Raw genomic sequence first — 21,453 nt, 5'->3', positions numbered from 1 at the left:
AATACTTGTGTTGAAGTATACAATAATTTTTTCATATTCCCCAAAATAATTGATCAACAATATGTTTATAAGTAATTCAAAAATACTAAAAAGAAAAATGGATTTTAATGTGTTACACTTGATATCATGATATAAAGTCTCGAACAGTTATTTAATTTTCTACTTTGTCACTTTAAAATTCTATGATGATAATCTAGGCCTTTTCCACCCAAAAAAGTAATTTTTATACTTCAGAATCCATAATCTTAAGCAACATGTGTTTATATCTCTTTCTTCTGTTAGGTTAAGATGCTTCAGTTGAGGCTTGAGATTTTGAAGCTTTATCAAGAAGAATTATATAAAACTGCTGTTTTTATATTTTATTGTTTTTAGTATACACAGTGCATATCAAAATTTAAGATGTGTACATGTACACAGGTTTGTGCTTTGGTCAGGATTTTTGGCTAAGCCACTTTTAGCTATCTCTTGTTTACAGAAGGGTGAATCCTTTGCGTAAGAAGTTTTTCTCAACAGACCAAGAATTCTGTACACATAACGAATATGCTTACTGCTCATACAACTGAAGTGTTTTTTTTTATTTTTTTATTTTGTTATTCTAGATTAACATGCTATAGCAAAATGCTAATTGTTTACACATTTAAATTCTGATAATGTTATGGCTTGAAGCAAATTTTCAAACAAAATAAATATATTGAAAATAAATGTCATTGTGATCAGGTAACTCATAAACATGAAGAACCTGAAACTTCAAAGTGACCATGTGGGAAAAATGTTACAGAAAGGGAAAACTGATCTATGGAGCATTGTAGCAAAGCTTTACTTGAAATGAATGCCTTTGTAAGAATATGACAGGCAAAAGTCTAAATAGAAGCCATCTTTAGCAGGTGTATACACATTTTGATTGTGAAATGTCTTATGTCTGACATTTTGAAACTATGTGGTATAGGTAAAATAAGCTGCTCAATACTTGCTTAATCAAACTTGATGACACAGCTGAAAACTAACTATAAGACTTTAAATACGTAAAACACCACAAAAGTTAGTTTGAAATCATCAGTTACACAAACCAATAATTAAATCTTGCCTCTTAAACCCGTAGACTTGGTGATTCAAAAGTGTATGATTAATTAATTATAAGGTTTTGTTTGTTGCATAATGTGTTGTAGCTCAAGGTCTAAAGAGACAACCAGTGAACCAAAACTAACTGAAAACAATATGTATCACATCTGTAAGTTTGGTGTTAGATTTCCAAGTACAATGTTCCTGGCTAACATGGAAATCTCATAATACCCAAAACATTGTCAAAATTTAATGTGGTCTTTGTATGCATCATTGTACTAAAGATTGATTGAAATTTGGTTACATTTTGAGGTTTTATTAAGAAGAATTTTATAGAACTGTATTTTAGTGGTTTGAGATTTTGGTATGTGAAATATATATCAAAATTAAATATTTACATGTATACTGGTTTGTGTTGGGTCAGAATTTCTGATGTACCCATTATCCAGTGTAATGATATTACCACTATAAACTTCTGATGATAATTGTGTGTTTTTTAAAAAATACCAGGTTATCATATGTTTAAACAATTAAATTATAAAATTGAGGTAGAATTGTATGTGCACTGATTGTTTATATGCATAAATTATGGAAACATGCATGAATAAATGTTCATTATTGTAAGAAAGTTGTATTGAACTATCTGTGAAAGATATATGTTAGATTGTTGATTAATTTCCTTCATTTAACATGAATAAGTTTTAGGGAGTATGTGCTACCATTCTATTCAATATTTTTTTCAGCATGATCTTGGGAAATGGATTTTGTATAGCTCTCAGTTGATTGTGTTGCTACCTTTATCTAGCTTTTGTTTACAGAAGGGTGAATCCTTTGCATAAGAAATTTTTCTTAACCAACTGCAAACTCTTTATGTAAAAAATATCGTGCTTTACTGCTTGTACAAGTACTTTTTTATTTTGTAACTTTAGAACAAGAAATCGTAGTGTGCACGAACATTACAAATGTAACTGAAATAGATTTTTCTTACTTCATACATTTTTCTCATTTTAAAACAAAATTGTTGAAATAGTTTAAAGTTTATCAAGAAACTGCCTTTACTATAAGGAGTTTTGTGATAATTATATTGAGGTATTTCACAAGTCACACAATTATAGTTTGGTCTGCTGTATTCAATATCAGCTTCTTAAATTATTTCTAGGCATGAATTAGCAAAGTTATCTTATGTAATGGTATAAATTTGTGATGTACCATAAAGAAGGTTTCTTGAGAGACTGAATAGTCTTTGACTCATGGTTGTTTGTTTTTTTGACAGCTGTTCACAGGACTAAAAATATGCAAATCTGGTATTGATATAGACTACAAATGATTGCTAGAAGGGAATGTTTGGCATCTAATTTGGTGGCAATGAAAAAAACAAAGATTTGTGACTCACATGTGAGACCTCTTAAAGTACGATCACTGTAAAAAAATTTTAAATTCTCTGCATTGGGAATATGAAGACATGGAATCTATACAAAAATATTGTGAAACAATTGGAAATAAATTATTGACTAAGGCTTCTTAGGTTGAAAGATTTAAAGATAGAATAGAACACAACTGCCTTTTATTGTAATGTGATTCTATTGCAATTCTTGGATGCTGACTTTTTACTCGATACAGTGCTGTGTGGTTTCTTAACTTTGCCTTATTATTTCTATTTAATTACATGCAACTAAGTGCTGTTTCTTTATTGAGAAGGTGTTCTGATATTACAAAACATTTCTTATAAAATATTTTTTGTATTAGTACATTCATAGTTGGAATAAATTTAAATACTCTTACACTTGTTTTGTGTTGTTTTTAACTGGGCACTTCAGTGTGCCAAATTAATTTGACATGACATGTAAAGCATCTGTAAAGTTATTACTGTTGATAGCAGTTGGTGATTAAAATAGTTTTTTGTTGCGAATAGTACATTTTAGTTTTGTCTTCAAATGTAATGAAACATTTTATCTTATAACAAAGGTACCTATTGTAAAGCTTAGAATTTGTAAAGCTTAGAGATAAAATATATTTTTCTCACACAGACAACTTTAGCAGAATTCCAGAAGTCAGAATTTTCAGTTGTACGTCAGCACGAAGAGTTTCTCTGGCTGCATGATTGTTTGGAAAGCAATGAAAAGTACTATGGTTTCATTGTAAGTTATTAGATGTTTTCTCACTAGGCTTCTTAATAATACATGACCATCAATAAACACTAATTTATCTATTACGTAAGAAGAAAATAGATTCTGAGATTAATACATTAAGACAGTGAGATAAAATGCTCTGGTGGTCCAATTAAAGTTACGAAAATGGCAATTATGTTTCAAAAGGTTGGATTCACAAACTATGAGAGAGTCAAATGTGAATTATTTTTTCCATACATTATAGGTGTGTGGTATGATAAACTGATGTGTTGGAGTTTATTTTATTTTTATTTTTTTTAATGGATAGCTTTCATGATATGCGCTAGCAAATGTTTTATTCTAAATGGTTGGTTAGTTATTACAATACAGTGAAGCATTGTCAAATGCTTTTTTTTTTTCCAAGTGGTGAGTTATCATGATACACACAGACTGACATAGGCAAGTCTTGTTTTGCTTTTGCTAAATGAGTAATTATTAACGTACAAAGAGATGAAATCCAGGTTTTTATCTAAACAATTTGGTATCATAATACCCACAAACAAAATTATTTTTTTACTGAATTGTTAGTTGTCATGATACTTACCTCTAACTACTGATAATTTTCTGCAGTGAAAAGTATTAGTACAAAGTATAAAATTAGAGTAAAAATTAATCCAACAACAAAATATAATGTCTGGTTGTTTTATAATTTTTTAACATGCTAATTAAATATTTTAATTAAAATTAAAAAATAACCTTTACACTCCAGATTTATATATATATATATTTTTAAACCAACATTTTGCTTTTCCAGCTTACTCAGGGTTAATATACACAATTGTATATTAGAGTAGTTGTTAAATTATAAAAGTGCTTGTAATGTTCTACGAGGTCTGTTAAAAAAATACGCGGACTGATGTCATAAAACAAAATGTACTTTATTTAGAAGTTACAGGTCTGGGACCCCTTCAAAGTAATCTCCTCCCCAACGCACACACTTATCCCAACGGAGTTTCCACTTGTTGAAACAGTCCTGGTACGCTTCTTTTGTAATGTCCTCCAGCTCCTTCGTCTCATTTGCCTTAATCTCGGGAATCGTCTCAAATCTTCTTCCTTTCAAGGGTCTTTTGAGTTTGGGGAACAAGAAAAAATGGCAAGGAGCAAGGTCAGGGGAGTAGGGTGGGTGGGGAAGAACAGTGATCGAGTGTTTGGCCAAAAACTCACGAGTTCTGAGGGCTGAATGGGCTGGAGCGTTGTCGTGATGGAAAAACCAGTCGCCACTCCTCCACATTTCTGGCTTTTTGCGACGGATGGCGTCCCTCAGACGTTTCAGAACTTTAGTGTAGTAAGTCTGGTTCACAGTGGAGCCTTCGGGGAGGTACTCGTGGTGAATAACACCCTTAGCATCAAAGAAAACTGTCAGCATCACCTTGACCTTGGATCGAACTTGGCAAGCTTTTTTGGGTCTGGGGGATGTTTCACCCATCCACTGGGACGATTGGACCTTCGTTTCAATGTCATAACCATAAACCCATGATTCATCACCTGTTATGATTCTTGACAAGAAGTTTTCATCTTCTTCTGAATGATCAAGCAGTTCCTGACAAACCTGGACGCGATGGGCTTTTTGTTCGTTCGTCATCAGGCGTGGCACAAATTTAGCAGCAACGCGGTGCATCTTCAATTTTTCGGTCAGAATCTCGTAACAAGATCCAACTGGTATCCCACACTCTTCAGCAAGCTCCCTGACAGTCAGACGTCGATTTGCCCGCACCAGGGTGTTGATTTTGTCGACTTGTGGGTCGTCAGTTGACGTGGAAGGACGTCCAGGATGCTCATCATCTTTAATGGACTGTCGACCATCCTTAAAACGTTCATGCCACTTGAAACATGCCGTACACTTCATAGCAACATCACCGTAAGCCGTGTTAAGCATAGCAAAAGTTTCAGTTGCAGATTTTCCAAGTTTAACACAAAATTTCACAGCAAGTCGTTGCTCCTTCAGGTCATTCATTCTGAAATCCGCCAAACGAAAAAAATTGCACTTCACTCAAAACCGCGTAGCTAATACACAAATGAAGATATCTGCAATCGGGAAATGGTGTCATAATCAGCTGATCTGTGCGAACCTAGCGACACCAAGCGGATTCCCCTGGAACCAACTGGAGCCGCACAATTCAAACAGTCTGCGTATTTTTTGAACAGACCTCGTATTTCTGGAGTCTGACATAAGCACTTAGACCAATTTAATTTCTTTAGAATTCAGTTGACAAACTGAAGTATTTTTCTTCATTTTTTGTTACTGTAGTAACTATGTAATTCATTTACAATGTTGTGTGAGTAACTGCAGTCATATCTTATACTTCCAATAATCATTTGCTTTTTCCTGATTTCAAATAATCATCTGTGTGTGCTCAAAGCCCATACAGATGGGTTCAATTAGTTTAGAACACCCTTTAACAAGACAAATTATTCTGCTTATCTCACTCTAACATATCAGTTATTAGGCCTTTTACTCTTACGATGGTTAACGTTTCATTTACTTACTTTTCTCTCATCAAACTTCTCTTTCATGGGACTTTTTACTCTCTTTTTATGCTCATCTGGTTGCAGTGATTCATACTTTTATCACTTAGGTGTCCTAGAAATCTCTGTAGCCTTAACATCAATGGATCACGCACAAATTTTGATAGCCTAGACATCAATAAAATGCACACACTACATATTATTCTGACTGAGTTATGTAACCAAACTTGTCATAACTGTTGCCTTTAAAATAATTACTCTTAAGTGTCTTATTATGAAAAAAAACTAAACAATCATGAATATTCAGTCACGGGATAATAAATAATACTACCTATGCAAAACAGTCTTTTATACCTGACATACATGCATTGATTCCTACTTCTTATAAAATGAATACTTGTTTGTTTCCGTTTTATTAACTCTATTTTTGTGCACCAGCAATACCAAGTGTGATGCTCACTTATACTTTATTCATGTTTATTACTCATTTTCAAATCTAATTATGTGCCAAAAGTAGCACATCATTTATTATATATACTTACACACACACTAGTATCAGTATGACAGGTCTAAGGTTTGTCATTTTTTTTCTCTATGTTTGTCTGGAAAAGTTTCTAATTTAGATAAAAGTTCATTAAAATAATGAAATTTTGATTTACTCCATAAACACAAATATGAGAGATTTAGGTGACTTTATAAGTACAATAAGCTTAGTTTTACTGTCAAATAGTCATTGTTAATAATGAGACATTTTAAAGATATTAAATGGGTGACATTCATAGCTGCCAGTCTGTTTTATCATGAACCATACTATTCAGTACTTTCATACTTAATGATATGGTTACTACTTATTAAATAACTTCAGTTATGTTTGACTCTCTTTTAAAATGTATAAATTCATGGTATTTATTTATATTGATACATTCACATGTGTGTATAAATACTTGCCAGTTTCTATATATCTGGAGGTCTGACATTTTATAAGATACAAATTGAAAAATAAACAAGGTAAAATACTTTTTAACATAAAGTAACTACTGCTTATTTTCAGACATTTTTGTCAGAAAATGAATTCTGGTATGTTAAAGACAGTTATAACCTGAAGTTGTTCATGAACAGTAAAAAAAGAATATTTTTACCATTATTCATTTCTTTTTAAATTATATTTGTTAAGCTAAAACAAGCTAGGCTATTCATAATTTTATACACCTTTTGCTAAAGCAACAAACATGATCAAACTTACAAAATAAATGATTTTTTTGTCATTCCAGATTCCTCCAGCTCCTCCACGACCTGACTTTGATGCTTCAAGAGAAAAACTGCAAAAACTTGGTGAAGGAGAAGGAGCAATGACAAAAGAAGAATTTGGTAAAATGAAACAAGAACTAGAAGCGTGAGTGTTTGATTTTAATTACCTTAATAGAATTCATTACTTTTATTCTGAAGGTAGAACAATGGATGAAGTTCTAAACCAATTCCAATATGTGCACATAGTATCAGAGATTATAAATATTAGAAACAATAAAAATGTGTTTGATAAGTAATGTGTATTAAAAGGAAACAGTAACTAATATTAATTTCTTTTTAACACTTCAGTGAATACTTAGCAACTTTTAAAAAAACTGTAGCCATGCATGAAGTGTTTCTCCAGAGGTTAGCTGCACATCCAGTTTTCAAAATGGACCACAGTTTTGTAGTTTTCCTAGAGTATGACAAAGATGTAAGTTTGTGTTTTTTTGTTATCCTTTTACCGATTATTGCATTTTAGCATTTCATGCCAGGAGATTAATAATATCTTGAACATCAAACATATGAGAAGAGATAATAGCAAATGTCATAGTTATTTTCTAAAATATGGTTTAGGTAGTGTTTTTGGTATAAAGACAGAAAGCTAAACAGTTGAAAGCTATTTCATTGTTCTGAAGTATTTTGTATAAATTGTTTCTATATTATGTTTATTCTTTTCCATGTTTTATTTTGAGAATTTTCAGTTTTTTAACACTTTACACTTATTTTAAATATGCAACTTAGGAAATGACAGATTTAGTTTAGTGAGAAAATTAAAAAAAAAAACAGAAATTTGACGTATCTACAAAATCATTATTTTTGCTACAGCTACAGAAAATTCTGTATGGGTAATCTTTTTGATAGGCCCACATTTAGGGATTCCTGAAATTATTTTGTTGAAATGAAAGTTCTATTGTTTTAGATGAGGATTATATTTTTTTTGTTTTTGCTAACTGGATATAAAGAGGAGGTTCAAAAGCCTAAAAATCTAACCCATACATGAAGTGATCCTTGGTTTGGACCAGATACACTTTGACATTTTAGAATGTGAATAAATGTAAATCAAGTTAATTGAGCATGCACCAGGTGTAATGTATTTTATCACTTTGGTCAGCTCTGAAGTTGTTACTTGGACAACAACTGATGTTGCTAACATAATTCTACTATACATAAAATCATGGTAACGATACTTAATACATAGCATCAAGAAGGTCCTGTAAACATATCAACATCCTTTTTTATTAATATCTACTGTAATAGTTCTTGGTTTTGCACACACCTTATTTCCTAAATATACAATTCATGCACACTTAATTTGAATGTATGTAAACAAAAAATTGATGTACATTTACATTAGTAGACATTTCATACAGCAGCATATTAAAAACTTATTGCAGTTGGACAATAACATTACAAGTTTATTTGTTGATAATAGTACAGTAAAGTTTAACCCTAACTAAACTAAAGCAGAAAATATACACAAGTTAGTGATGACATAGGTTGTACTTTACAGAGGCTTAACTAATGTCAGGCTTAAGACAAATGGACTTAGATTTCGTTGTCTGTGATTAGAATTCTTTTGTATTATTCTAGAAATCCTATATTTAAAGAAGTGCTCATGCAATAAAGGTTCTACTACAGCTGTATGTGTTTTGTGGTTCTTTGCTAGTAATTACAATATTGCAATTGAATAACATTTGCTAACTGAGGAATATCTTTTAAGTACAGTTATGTATGCATATAAATCTGACAGTAAAACATTTCAGTATCATTTTATGAACTTTATGTCAAAACTATAGTATTTTTCGTAATCCCACTTTCCTTTACCCATTTGAAGGTGATTGAAATTCCATTAAAGTACAACAAAATTTGGCTAATGGGAAAAAAAATCTGTTAACAATTGCTTTGGCTTCATTTAAACATTGGTACTTAGCAAGTGTTATTTTCTCACCTGAAGACTTCCAGTATTTCAACTGGAAGCCAGCTGTTTAGTCTAGCCAGAAGACAAACATGAAAAGAATGCTTTGCACTCACACACACATGCACACACAAGGCTAATCAATAATTTTATCATCTACTGTCTAATGCTTGCAAGGCACATTTTTAGAACAACCAAACATCAACTTTTTCAATTTAAATTAAAATTTTTCACATTGCTTAATAAAGAATCTAATTCTCGTAGATTTGTTACTTTGCTTTCAATGTTGTTTTGTTACAGAAATAATGATATCTATCATTTTGGTGAGCTCAAGATAATAAAATATAATAATGACATGCTGGATCAAAGTCAGTGTAATAAGAATTGCATTAAAAATGACCAAGCTAGTCACATGTGCATCCCAGTACCTATAGGATTAGAAAAACCTTACCTTTTTATGAATGCTGGCTATCACTGCATTGGTTTTAAAGTAAGATAGGAAACATATGTTGATTTTAACATGCTCAGTGATACAAGTTCGATTTCCTATAGTTGTCTGTCCGTGGAAAGAACAAGAAGGAAAGAATTGTGGATCTTTTCAGTAACATTAAAGAATCAGCAGATGATATGTTATTGTCCACAACACAGAAGGTATGTGATAAAGAAGTAATATGCAATAAACCATTAAATAAAATAAAATATAAAGAAATAAATATACATGTATGTTTAAAAGATACCACATATTAGACTAAAGTAACATATATTTATAACTTTTTTTATACTTATGTTTTTTACTAAGCCTATTAATTATGCATTTCTACCTCTTCAGAAGAAACTTTATCAAGTCGTGAGTTTAAGCAAAATACAGATTGTACATTATATTTATACTGGTTCTAAATTTATTAGTCTAAGTCACTTCATAAAGCAACAGCATCCTTCTCAAAGCCATCCATGACCTTGATATCCCCTGCAAATGTAAGTACTTCTGTGACCATTCCTTCTTTTATGCCATTGATATAAATTGGAGAAAAGTTCGAAACACTGAAGTACTTCACTTGAGATATTAATCTAGTTTGACTGAACTACATTTATAACAACCCTCTTCTTTATTTCATTCCACCAGTCTTCTATTCAATTAGCTAACTAATCTCCTACAGCTACAGAGATAACTTTTTTGATAAGCTATTGTGTGACACTTTGTCAAATGCTTTCTGAAAATCCTGATACACATACACCAAATTCACACCTGCACCCTCATATTTCATATACATGTATATAAACAGTAACCTTTTCAAATAATAGCAAAAGATTTGTAAGGCACAATTTTCCTTAAATAAACCATGTTGACTACCTAACAAAATTCTAAACTGTGTTAAATGACTTTTCAAATAATTTTTTATCAGACTTTTCAAAACTTTTCCAACAATTGATGTAAGACTAAAAGGCCTCTAGTTAATGGGACAGTTTTTATCTCCTTGCTTCAAAAGAAGAAGAGCATTAGCCAACTTTCAGTCTTCTGGCATCTGATCTATATTCAAGGACTTAAAAAAACTGGAGCAAGTTGCTCACATATCCAAATCTTAACCTCTTTCAAAACCCTTGAGGAAATATAACCTGGCCCATTAGTCATATCCTTCTTTGAACTTCCCAATTTTTTTCTTAAGTTTATATTTAATGTGATCATCTCATTTCCATCTGTCAACTGTTCAAGATGAGGAATATTGCTTAAATCTGTATTTGTAAAAACTGAGAAAAAAGTAGAATTTAAAAACTGAGCCATCTTTTAATCATCAGATATGTGCCTTATTCCTCATAGTCCTACTTCCCATGCTAATGTTTTGTTTGCATGTAATGTTTTCAAAGAAATTCTTACTGTTACCTTCAGCTGAAATCTTAATCTTACTGTAAAATTTCTCATTAATTTCATCAGTATTGTTTGGTGGTCTGTAACAAATCCCCGATTCTCCTTTATATCTGCCAATAGAACTCCAAATGGATTTAATCTCATTGCTGTTGTCTATAATACCAACTTTGACAGGATGTAACTCACATTTTACATATAAATCACTCCACCCCTCTCTTTAGTACTCTGTTAAATAGCTTTTAACTGTACATTTGAAATAATATTTTGTCATCAGTCATCAAAAATCATTTAAATGTAAACATATTTCAGTTATTATATCAAAATCCTTCATTTCTTCCAGTGTTCTGAAATTGTATTTTTGTTATACTTCTAGTGTTACAGTAAAATATTTAAGTCTACCTTTAGAACTACTTCTAGATTCATTTCCAAAGCTAGACTTTTCTCTACATTATATTTATCAACCCCTTGTACTTATTAATTAACTTCTCTGATCCACTATTATTAGTTCTTATGTGTTGCCCCTGGATACCATAATCTAATTCTTTTCTCCATGTTTACCCCACAGATTACCTTATCGACATGTCTTGTTGAGGAACCACTTTTAACATCCTGATGTTTATTGTCTACATTCTTCTGTGACCTTTTTGTTTTCCTTTCTTTCAATAGTTCCTCATTTGCTCAAGCCAAGGGCTAAGATCTGTTATTCAGTATAATAAGCTCATTACAATTAACTCCACTATTTTTATCCTTAATGGTACTGTTATTGTAAGTCATTGTTAGCTGATATATCTTTTACATGTAAAATCAGTGGTTCCTCTTGAAATTTTTATGCTATTTCTCACAGTTTACACTTCTTTTTAACTCTAATTATGATAACCACAAACTTTTTCTCCAACAGGCAAACTGTACAAACAAATTGCACATCTTCATTACTAAAATGAAGATTTTAAAGTTTCCTAAAAGTACATACCAGCTATGAATTAGCAAATAAAATCCACTAATTGCACCCATTACACTTGATAAACTGTAAATGCTTAACTCCTACACCAGTCTTGATCACTGTATTTGTAGCCTGAGAAAAAAGTACTTGACACTAAATACCAGTAACCTATTGCCAACGCTTAAACCTAATGTTTGAGAATCAAATATATTATAGTTTTTATCACTGCTTTATCTTTGCACTAAAGTAATTAAGTTTAATTTTGTAGAAGTTACAAATAACAATTTATACTAGTTGATGTTTAAGTAATAATATAATGTATTAGTTTGATTTATATTATAGCCTACTTATAAGCTGAATTTGTATTAATGGATCTAAAGTCAAGTAACCATGTTTATCCTTAAAACATGAAGAGACAATCAACTGGTAATTAGATTGTATTTAATTAATAAAACAATATTATTAACCTGTTTTATGATTTATCAATAACTTGAACTTTTGCTGTGTGTAAAGTACTGTAACATATCTTAAAAGTAATGTTGCAGTACAAGTTACACCACCAAGCTTTAACTTAAACCTTTAAACCTATGATTTTTATTTACCAGTCTTCTTAAGTCTAGTTGTTATTTTATTTGGCTTATTTACTACCAGTGATAATATTAATATAAAAAAAACTAAAAGTTTTCCTTTATAATATCTCTCTCCTGCAGCTTTGTGCTAAAACAAACAGTCACTCAGTATTAATAAAACATATTAACTAGATTTTCTACTTTAACAATGAATTCAGAACATTAAATGTAGGGACAAAATAGTGTATTATTAAAAATCTTCTGTGCTTCAGTAAATGAAATGGTAAAAAGAAAGTCTTCTGGTGATCCAGAATCAATATAACACAGTACTGAATTAGTTGACATGACTGAAGAACAAGTGTAATATTGTATGGTTTGCTTTCATAATTTTTTTAATGCCATTGGTTTATAAATATATATTCCTGTTGTGTAAAGATATTTTGATTTCTTTATTTCATATGTGGAGTTCAACAGTAGCCTCTGACAGTGTCATGTTGACTTGTCTTTTTTTTTATTTGTACTTAGTATTTTGGTTTCTCATCCTTCTGTCTTGACACTTTGAGAGAACATATAGATATGTATGTATGTTACAAAGCTGATAAAAAATGAGTATTTATTGTGAAATGGGACTCACTGATCACTGTAAAGGTACAGTAAACAGTAGTGTTGTAGTTATCACTGACTTATTTTTCTTTACACAGAATATCTTTACATTTGCATTGATTAGCCAAGGGCTGTTTGTTCTGTGGTTATTGCATGAAGAAAATGCTTTTAAATCTCAGTTTTTGTAGAAATTAGAATAGACATTATTGAACAACCATTTTTGGTTCATTCAAAAGTATGATTAGCTTATTAACATTAATTGATCCATTATGCCAGTTGAAAGGTTAATTGATCAAGTTTGTACAGGTAAAAATCAGTTTAACTTTATTTTTGTGACTCTAGGATATGGATGAGTTTTTTGAACATGAGAAGAATTTTTTAGTGGAGTATTTTACACAAGTAAAAGATGCAACTTGGAAAGCTGATAGAATGACCAGATCTCATAAAAGTAGGTTAAAGTCTTGTATTTGAAAAGTTATGTGAAATTAATAACAATATTAGTAATTAATAAGAAACAAGTGACTAGGAAAAGACATTTAGATTAGTTAGCTTACCTTAAAATCGTGTATTCTAAATACAGTTGGGTGTGTTTGCCAGTTTTAACTGAGTATAAATTATTATCTTTTTCCCATGAGAAGGGATACATATTGTATTTTTTGTTTCTTTCTAACAGTTGCAATTGTGCCCCATTCCTTTATTTCAGGACATTTGTCTTCAAACTTGGAGGGTATATATCTTGTTCTAGTGTACTTAGACACATTATAAACTTTTATTACATAAATTTCCTTTTATGTTTTTGGGAGTCACAAAAGTATTACATGTACACATTTTTTTATTGCATTTTTCCTTATGAAGAGGGTTGATTATACTGTACTGTAATTAATTTGAATCTGCAAATAAGCAAATCACATATCAACTGGTGGAACAGTATGTGTTAAACTGCATTTGGATATTTTTTGAAGTTTCATGTGTACTCGATGTCACCAAAAATCTATTGTTTTGGGAAATAGTATGTAACTGCCCTTTCTCATACAAAATATTCATACACTTAGATTATAATGATGTGTTCAGATTGGAAATTTTGAATTTTCAAGGTGGGTACTTCTATTGTACTTATTGGAATTGTAAAACTAAGGAATATGGAACAACCTGGAATGCCAGGAACATCAAGAAAAAGATTACCAACAATTCTTACTCTAACAATGGAAAGTTTTAGGTGTTTGTAACAGCCTTGTGTTGTGTCCACATCATGTTGCAATGTTTTTGTGAATTATTTTCATGTATCGCCTGTTGATTTTAAACAAAAATGCCCATACATAACTTGTATTATAGTTACAATACATGACATGCTATTCACAACAGTAACACTATATAATTAGGTTATAGCACTGAGTACAATATTTTCATGCTATTAGGGATTGGTGGAGAATAAATCTTTGGGTCAACCAGTGAGTTTTCTATTTACCTTATTTAAAAAGAGGGAGAGAGAAGATTAGGGTAATCCTATGATTAGGCAATAAAGTTCATGATCTAGTGTTAACATTTTCTGAGAAGATTAGGTAATACTATGATTAGACAATAAAGTTCATGATCTAGTGTTATCATTTTCTGCAACATCTAGTGATAAACATGTGAAACTGGTATTTTCAGCTATATTTTGTAGATTTTATTCTTATATGTCTTAAAAACTTGTACTTAGTAAATATAGAAAGTCAGAAATGTATAAATATATTTATCATGAATCTTAAGTTAAAAATTACTTCAAACAGTCATGTGGCAAAGATGTTGGAAAACCAGAAATATTTTGAAAAACATTTAAGTAAACAATTTTTTTTGTAAGAAAATAGCCCATGAAATATTTTCCATTAATTTCTTAATTTTTCTGTGAACAATATGAAAGACTTAAGAATTTATTCAAATTAGTCCTCAAACAGTGGGAATGCTGTAGGTAGCAGCATCAATTGATGATAGCCACTATTTTAAGGGTTAAAGAAACTTGATAAAATACTAGAATGTTTAGTGATACAAACACCTCATTTCATTTAATGTGAAGTATCAGTTATTGTTGAATTTAATAGAAGGCTGTAACAAACCAAGGCCAACTTCAAATTTGTTTAAAGTTAATATTTCTAATACAGATTATGAATTTATGGTAATAATAGATGAAATAGTACTGTCACAATTAGCATAGGTAGTTCAAACTTTCTCTTTTGTCAGATGTAGTTATTTTTGTGAACCCATCAGTGTGGATTCCTGTATGGGGTGAGAGGACCTCCCAGAAAAGGATATGTTCTTTCAGTTTACTGTCTCTGAGATCTAAACATCCATCCATCTGTTTACCGTGCATAGCAACCCACGAAGGAGAGTAGAGGATCCTGGTGGTTGAGGGGTCCAACCCTAACACACCACTTTGGCCTTGAATTCCTGTAGACAGGTGACCCCCATAGGGGTTGGGATCAACCAGGTATCAAAGTTGAATGTTCTTAGCTGGTATTGTGGACAATGTATCTGTTGCTGGTGTTTGGGTATAGTGTTCATGAAACTCTGGCATTGCTGCAGTGTCCTTGTTTGGCACTGTAGTGCATGTAGGGCTCCATAGTGAGTGGGGTCAGTGGGCACCAAAACATTCATTCTTTATTATGGATCCCCTAATCAAATTAAAAAAAATAGTGAAAAACAGACCATTGATAAATGACTGCATCTTGAAGATTCTGAACAGCAATCTTCAACTTCAACAATTGTACCTTGTTTTCTGGTATTACATTCTTTATCAAACAAATCTTTAAGACATATGTCTCCCTTTTTTTATTCAGAAGGGACCAGAGGGAATTGGTGGATCTTTTAAGTCAATTAAAAAGCTTTGTTCTGGTGATATATTGGTGGAAATATCCACTCTTAAACACAATGAACTCTTCTTTGCATCCGAAGGCCATTGGGGATATACCCATTGAGGTTACTCCTCATGCTACTTGAATTCATCACGAGGAATTATTGTTGGGAGGGGTATTTGAAGAACATCCCCAAGTTGGAGATTCTTGCTGGTTTCTCCACCCAAGGAGTTTCTGCAGTGAAGCGTGTCTCCACTTGCAAAGATGGAATTATGGTGTAGACCAATGCACTAATTTTGACATTTACATCACCATGTCCACTTGTCACCATAAAGGCAGGTTATCTTAACTGCAAGGTATGGTCATATATTTCAAACCTTCTCAGATATTTCCATTGTTAGTTGTTTGCTCACTCGAAGACATGTTGTGGTTCCTTGATGTGTGCTCGTTGAGGTGGTAAGGATCACAATGCCTATGAGTGTGAAATAGACTGTCACTGCATTAATTGTATTGGCTCTCACCCATCTTACTTTTGTTCATGCCCTAGGTGGGTGGAAGAAAAAGAGGTACAGTGTTTGAAAATGATTCACAATATTTCTTACCACGAGGCTCAAAAGTTGCTGTCCACCACTCCATCTGGGACATATGCTGCTACACTTCATTCCACTGTTACAGTGGGAGTGCAGATGGATCTCTCCATGCCTCCAAGAGAATTGTTCTCAAACTATGTGAAAAGTCTTTTGTCCTTCATGGTTAAGAAAGCTGAAGAATAAATATCAACACCCATCTCTGCCCTACCACTCATTCCAACACATCCACAGATCCACTTCCTTTGGTTCTTGGCAGGGGCATTTCCTTGGGTCCATTTTCTTCTCCAGCTCCAAGATCTAGAACAATCATTCATTCATACCCTCAGTTGCTGCAGTCTTCTTCCAATTACAGAGGCCTGCTTAGTCAGTAGACCTCCCTCGAATAAAGAAAACAAAGATGAAAGACATGGTTGAAAACAGAAGGGCTCTCCACTAAATATACCTATACATAAGTAAAAATGGCCACTTTGATACAATGGAACTGTCGCGGTTTACATTCTAATCCAGATAACATCAAAGCTCTGGTTGATTCTTACCATCCTCTATATCTTTCCTTACAGAACACATTTCTGAAACCTGCCGAAACATTCATCTTGTAGCTGTTTTCTTTGAACAGAAATGACAGGTTGTGTGATGGACGAGCGCATGGAGAGGGTGGCTCTGCTGGTCAATCATTCATGGTTGTACCATCACTGTTTGTTCTCTCTACCTGTCCCCTTAAGAGACCCATGATATCAGACCTTGATGCTCTCATTGAACAGTTACCTTTTTCCTTTATAATCCTGTGGAACTTTAATGGACAATAATCCCCACTGGAAGGTGCTGATATTGATGGGAGGGGTTGCTCCGTAGAGTGTATGCTCTCAGATCACAACCTTTCTCTCATCAGTGCTGGTTCTTGCAGTTATTTTCATGCACCTACTCAGTCTTTTCCTGCTACTGAACTCTCAGTCTGCTCCCTTTCACTATTCTCACACTTTTCATCGAGGGTTGACAGTAACCTGTGGGGCAGTGATCATTTTGAGAGAGACTGGCCATGGTTGATGCCACCCGACCTGCATGCCCCAGTGAAAGCTGGATCAAGCCAACTGGCCATCTTTCACTGTTCTCCAGCAACTTGATCCTGCACTAATCTGTAAGTCATTGATAGATGACTCCATGGCAGCAGTGACTGACTGCATTATCCAGACAGCTGCTTAGTGTATTCCTAAAACCTTGACATGTTTCCACGGTATCCTTGTCCATAGTGGAATAATACCTGTTATATGATACGGAAGGCTCAAAAACTGGCATGAGGTACCTTGTGTAGGTATCCCACACTTTCAAACTGCATCGCTTTTCAGTGGACCCATGCACATGCTCAGTAGGTAAGACATCAAAGCCAGAAGGAATCTTGGATTAAATTCACAACCAGCATTTCTCCTACCACCAGTTCCAAAGGCATGTGGGACAAGAATCAGAAGGTAAGTTGGCAGTATAATTCTGTCCCCTTTTCGATCTTGCTCTCTGATGGCCAGGAAGTTTCTGATGCACAGAGTATCACTGATACCCAAGGTGAAAGTTTTTGTTAGGTATCTAGCACTTCTGCTTCATCCTCCATCTTCTTGGCCATCAAGACTTAGGCAGAGTGATCACCTCTTTCCTTTCGAGCTGATTGTCTCTATGACTATAATTGCCCCCTTGATACTGGTGGAACTTAAGCTGGCTCTTCATCGGTCTAGCAGTACATTCATTGGATCTGATGATATACATTACTAGATGCTGTGCCATCTCTCTCTTGCTCCTCTTGCTATTCTTGTGTTTATTTTTAACCAGATCTGGCAAGAGAATGTTTTTCCTGATGTGTGGTGTCAGGCTATTGTTCTACCTTTCTCTAAGCCTGGGAAGGATCCCAATATTCCCTCAAACTACTGTCCAATTGCTTTGATGAGCTGACTCTGTAGGACCTTAGAGAGAGTGGTTAATGCTTATCTTGTTTGGTTCCTCAGATCAAGCAACCTCCTCTCACCCACAAAGTGTAGGTTCCAATGACAGTACTCCACTGTGGACCACCTGATTTGACATGAAACATTGATCAGAGAAGGCTTTCTCAAGCAACAATATCTTGTGCCAGTATTCTTATGATACTATGTGGAGGTATGGCATTTTTCAAGACTTTCACTTCTTTGGGTTGTATAGCCATTTACCCATTTATATTAAAAATATTTTAATAGGCAGGTGATTGCTAGTTTGCGTGGGTTCGACACTTTCCCTTCTTTTCTATGGGAACTTGGAGTTCCTCAGGGCTGTGTGTTGAGTGTCACACTTTTCAGTATAAAGATTAATGTCATCACTGGACAACTCTCTCTTACTGTTACAAATGGGCTCTATGTGGACAACTTCCACATCTCGTGTTAGTTGTTGAACATGAAGTTTATTGAGCAGTATCTACAGAGTGCCCTCAATCGTTTATTGAAGTGGACCACAGCAAACAGTTTTAACTTCTCTCCCTGTAAAATAATTTGTATGCACTTTTCATCTCAATTCCTGAACTCCATGTCAGTGAAGTTGAGCTTCCTGTGGTGCCTGAGACAAAGTTCTTTTACTGTAAGCTGACCTTTAGACCACAAGTGAAGCAGCTACAAGTCAAATGTACAAGAGTACTGAACATCCTACTTGTTCTTTCTTCCATTACTTAGGGAGTGGATCAGTGTTGTGTGCTAAAATATATCATGCTCTTATTCGATCGATATTAGACTATGGGTCTCTGGTCTATGGCTCTGCCAGGACCTTGGCCTTGAAGATGCTGGACCCTGTTCATTATCAAGGGCTTTGGTTCTGCATCGTGCTTTCCACACTTATCCAGTCCAGAGTTTATACACAGTCTCATGAACCTTCTCTACACCTCTGCTGTTTGCAACTGTCTTTACTATATGCTTCGAAACTTAGATCTGTACCACAGCAATCCCACCTGGAGTTATGTTTTCCTTTCTTAGTGGGCCATGCTTTTTCAGAACAGATGATCTGCCATTGTTCCTTTTGGCCTTTGTATCCAGGTGCAGTTGGATGAATTGGGTCTGTCCCTTGGAAGTCATTGTGATCTTTAAGTCATCTCAGAAAAGCAGATACTTCTGATTAGAAGCACTGTTTTTTATTTGCTGAACATCTTTTGAACCATCTTACCATTCCAATTTATACAGATGGTTTGAAATTAGGCAACTATGTGGGTTCTGTCATGGTTTGGTTGTTGCACACAGAATCCCTTCTACAGTTTCTGTGTTAACTGCCAAACTGTACATCATTTCTTTTGCTTTGGATTACACAGAAGCTAAGCAGTACTCAAATTGTACTATTTATACCAACTTGACTAGTTTTCTAGTGGCTTTAGAATCACTTCACATTAGTTCTCACTTTGTTCTTGTCAATTTTCTAAATTGACTGGCCCATTTCTTTTTAACATCTACTTTTGTCCAGTTTTTCTGGGTACCAGGCCATGTTGATGTTTGAGGGAACGAGCTTGCTGACACTGCAGCTAAGTCTGTCTGCTCGGGCACTATCACTGCTGTGTCTGTTCCATTAATGGACCATGATCTTGCATTCAAGGCTCAGCTCCATGCCAGTTGGCAATCAATGTGGAGTGAGCAATGTGAAAACAAGCTTTTCCAGATAAATCCCTCTATTGGACTTTGGCCAGGAAAGAAGTTGTCCTAACTTGACTGTGTATTGTCCACGGTTTTTTAACTCCTAATTTTCTTTTATCTTGGACTGATGCACCAGTGTGTGGTCTGTGTGACACTCAGGCCACAATAATCCATGTTTTACTGTCATACCATTCTTACAACTCTCAACAACAGCACCATTTTAGACATGTTTTGTCCCAGTGCTGGGACAGTGTCATTGGCAAAAGTGACACCTTACAAATGTTTATAGTTTTTTAAGGGCCATTGGCTTTTTTAACACTATTTAAGTTTTTAACTTTACAATTAGACTGTTTTGTTTTAACATGATTTCATTTTATGAATTTTAATAATTTTACTTCACTTTTAATTTTCTTACTGGTTGTATGGCATAGATAGCCTAGTTGTTTTGCACCATAAAATGCCAAATAACCAACCTTTCTATGGATTTTATTTTTTCTAAGGTTTTCTTTATTTCTGAGATGATATTTCAGGTTGTGTGCTGAGCCTGAAATGTTATCACAGGAAGAAAGAAAAACCTGATTGAAGAACTCCATTACAAACAACTATTACCAGCTTAATACATTTCTAGAACCAACCCTTGAATGACATTACTTCTTTAAATGTCATGGTATATAGCAGCAGTGAAAAGGAGGTTTGTTTTGATTTTGATTTGATATAGAATTTATTTATTATGGGTGGAATACAGGAGTCCTGTGGAATCTGGGAAACCTGAAATATTGTGGAATTTGAAAAGGCTATTTTTAAGTCATGAAAAGTCATTAAATTTTGTGTTTTAACAAAAAATCTCAGTATTTATCATTAAAAACATCAACAACGTTTAGTGCTAATCTCTCTAGGTAAAGCTGAAACCTAAATGTGGCAACATGGTATTTCCTTATTGCATTTAGCCAATCAAAATTCATCATACTGTTATTTAGTGAGTTTCTGAATGAAAAATGAGGCAATTATCTATGAAGCACAGGATTCTCTTAAGTTGGCCAATCAGTGATATGCTTATATTGGAGAATTAGGTTTCACAGTTGTGTTCACCATTTTGTCAGACTTGTTTTGCTGTGCACTGTCCAAAATGTATTAAAATGGCTAAAATATGTGGAAAGAACCACATGCACTTCTGAAACTCCTGGTATCATTCGATAATCTTTTTTATCCTGTTTTTGATTTATTTTTACATCATGCCAGGGAAGTGTAAATATTAGGAGAATTGGAAAGAGAATGAACTCTATAGAATGTGGCTTGAGCTAGTGTCTACAAGTATACATCTGATATGCTGCAGCATATGTAAAAAGACTTTCATCCTTAAGAATATAGGCAAACCTGCTGTTAAATCACACATGGATGGGGAAAAGCATAAAAACAACATGAAGCATATGAACAGAAATCCACATATGTATTAACTCATTCTCAAGGAAAACCAACTACCAGTGCAAGTAAGCAGTTACTTAAGTTTGGTTAGCAGTTGCCATGAGAAGAAGACTTAAAAC

General features: G+C 33.5%; 1 protein-coding gene across 4 annotated transcripts in view; it reads left to right on the top strand.

The window, feature by feature from the left end:
• Positions 1-21,453, top strand: part of LOC143229604 (sorting nexin-6-like) — a 50,329-nt gene that overhangs the window by 13,603 nt on the left and 15,273 nt on the right. For all 4 annotated transcript variants that reach the window (XR_013015957.1, XM_076462164.1, XM_076462165.1 and 1 more), the window contains exons 4-8: positions 3,087-3,197; positions 6,965-7,086; positions 7,290-7,413; positions 9,451-9,549; positions 13,217-13,322. Coding sequence is in view for 3 of the 4 variants with exons in the window: in XM_076462164.1 (XP_076318279.1) it covers positions 3,087-3,197; positions 6,965-7,086; positions 7,290-7,413; positions 9,451-9,549; positions 13,217-13,322 (562 nt within the window). In the remaining variant the exon portion in view is untranslated. The remainder of the gene's footprint in view (positions 1-3,086; positions 3,198-6,964; positions 7,087-7,289; positions 7,414-9,450; positions 9,550-13,216; positions 13,323-21,453) is intronic.

Source organism: Tachypleus tridentatus, chromosome 10, assembly GCF_004210375.1.
Source record: "Tachypleus tridentatus isolate NWPU-2018 chromosome 10, ASM421037v1, whole genome shotgun sequence".
NCBI lineage: Eukaryota > Metazoa > Arthropoda > Merostomata > Xiphosura > Limulidae > Tachypleus > Tachypleus tridentatus.
The sequence above is the reverse complement of the archived record's forward strand: the minus strand, read 5'-3'. Positions and strand labels throughout refer to the sequence as shown.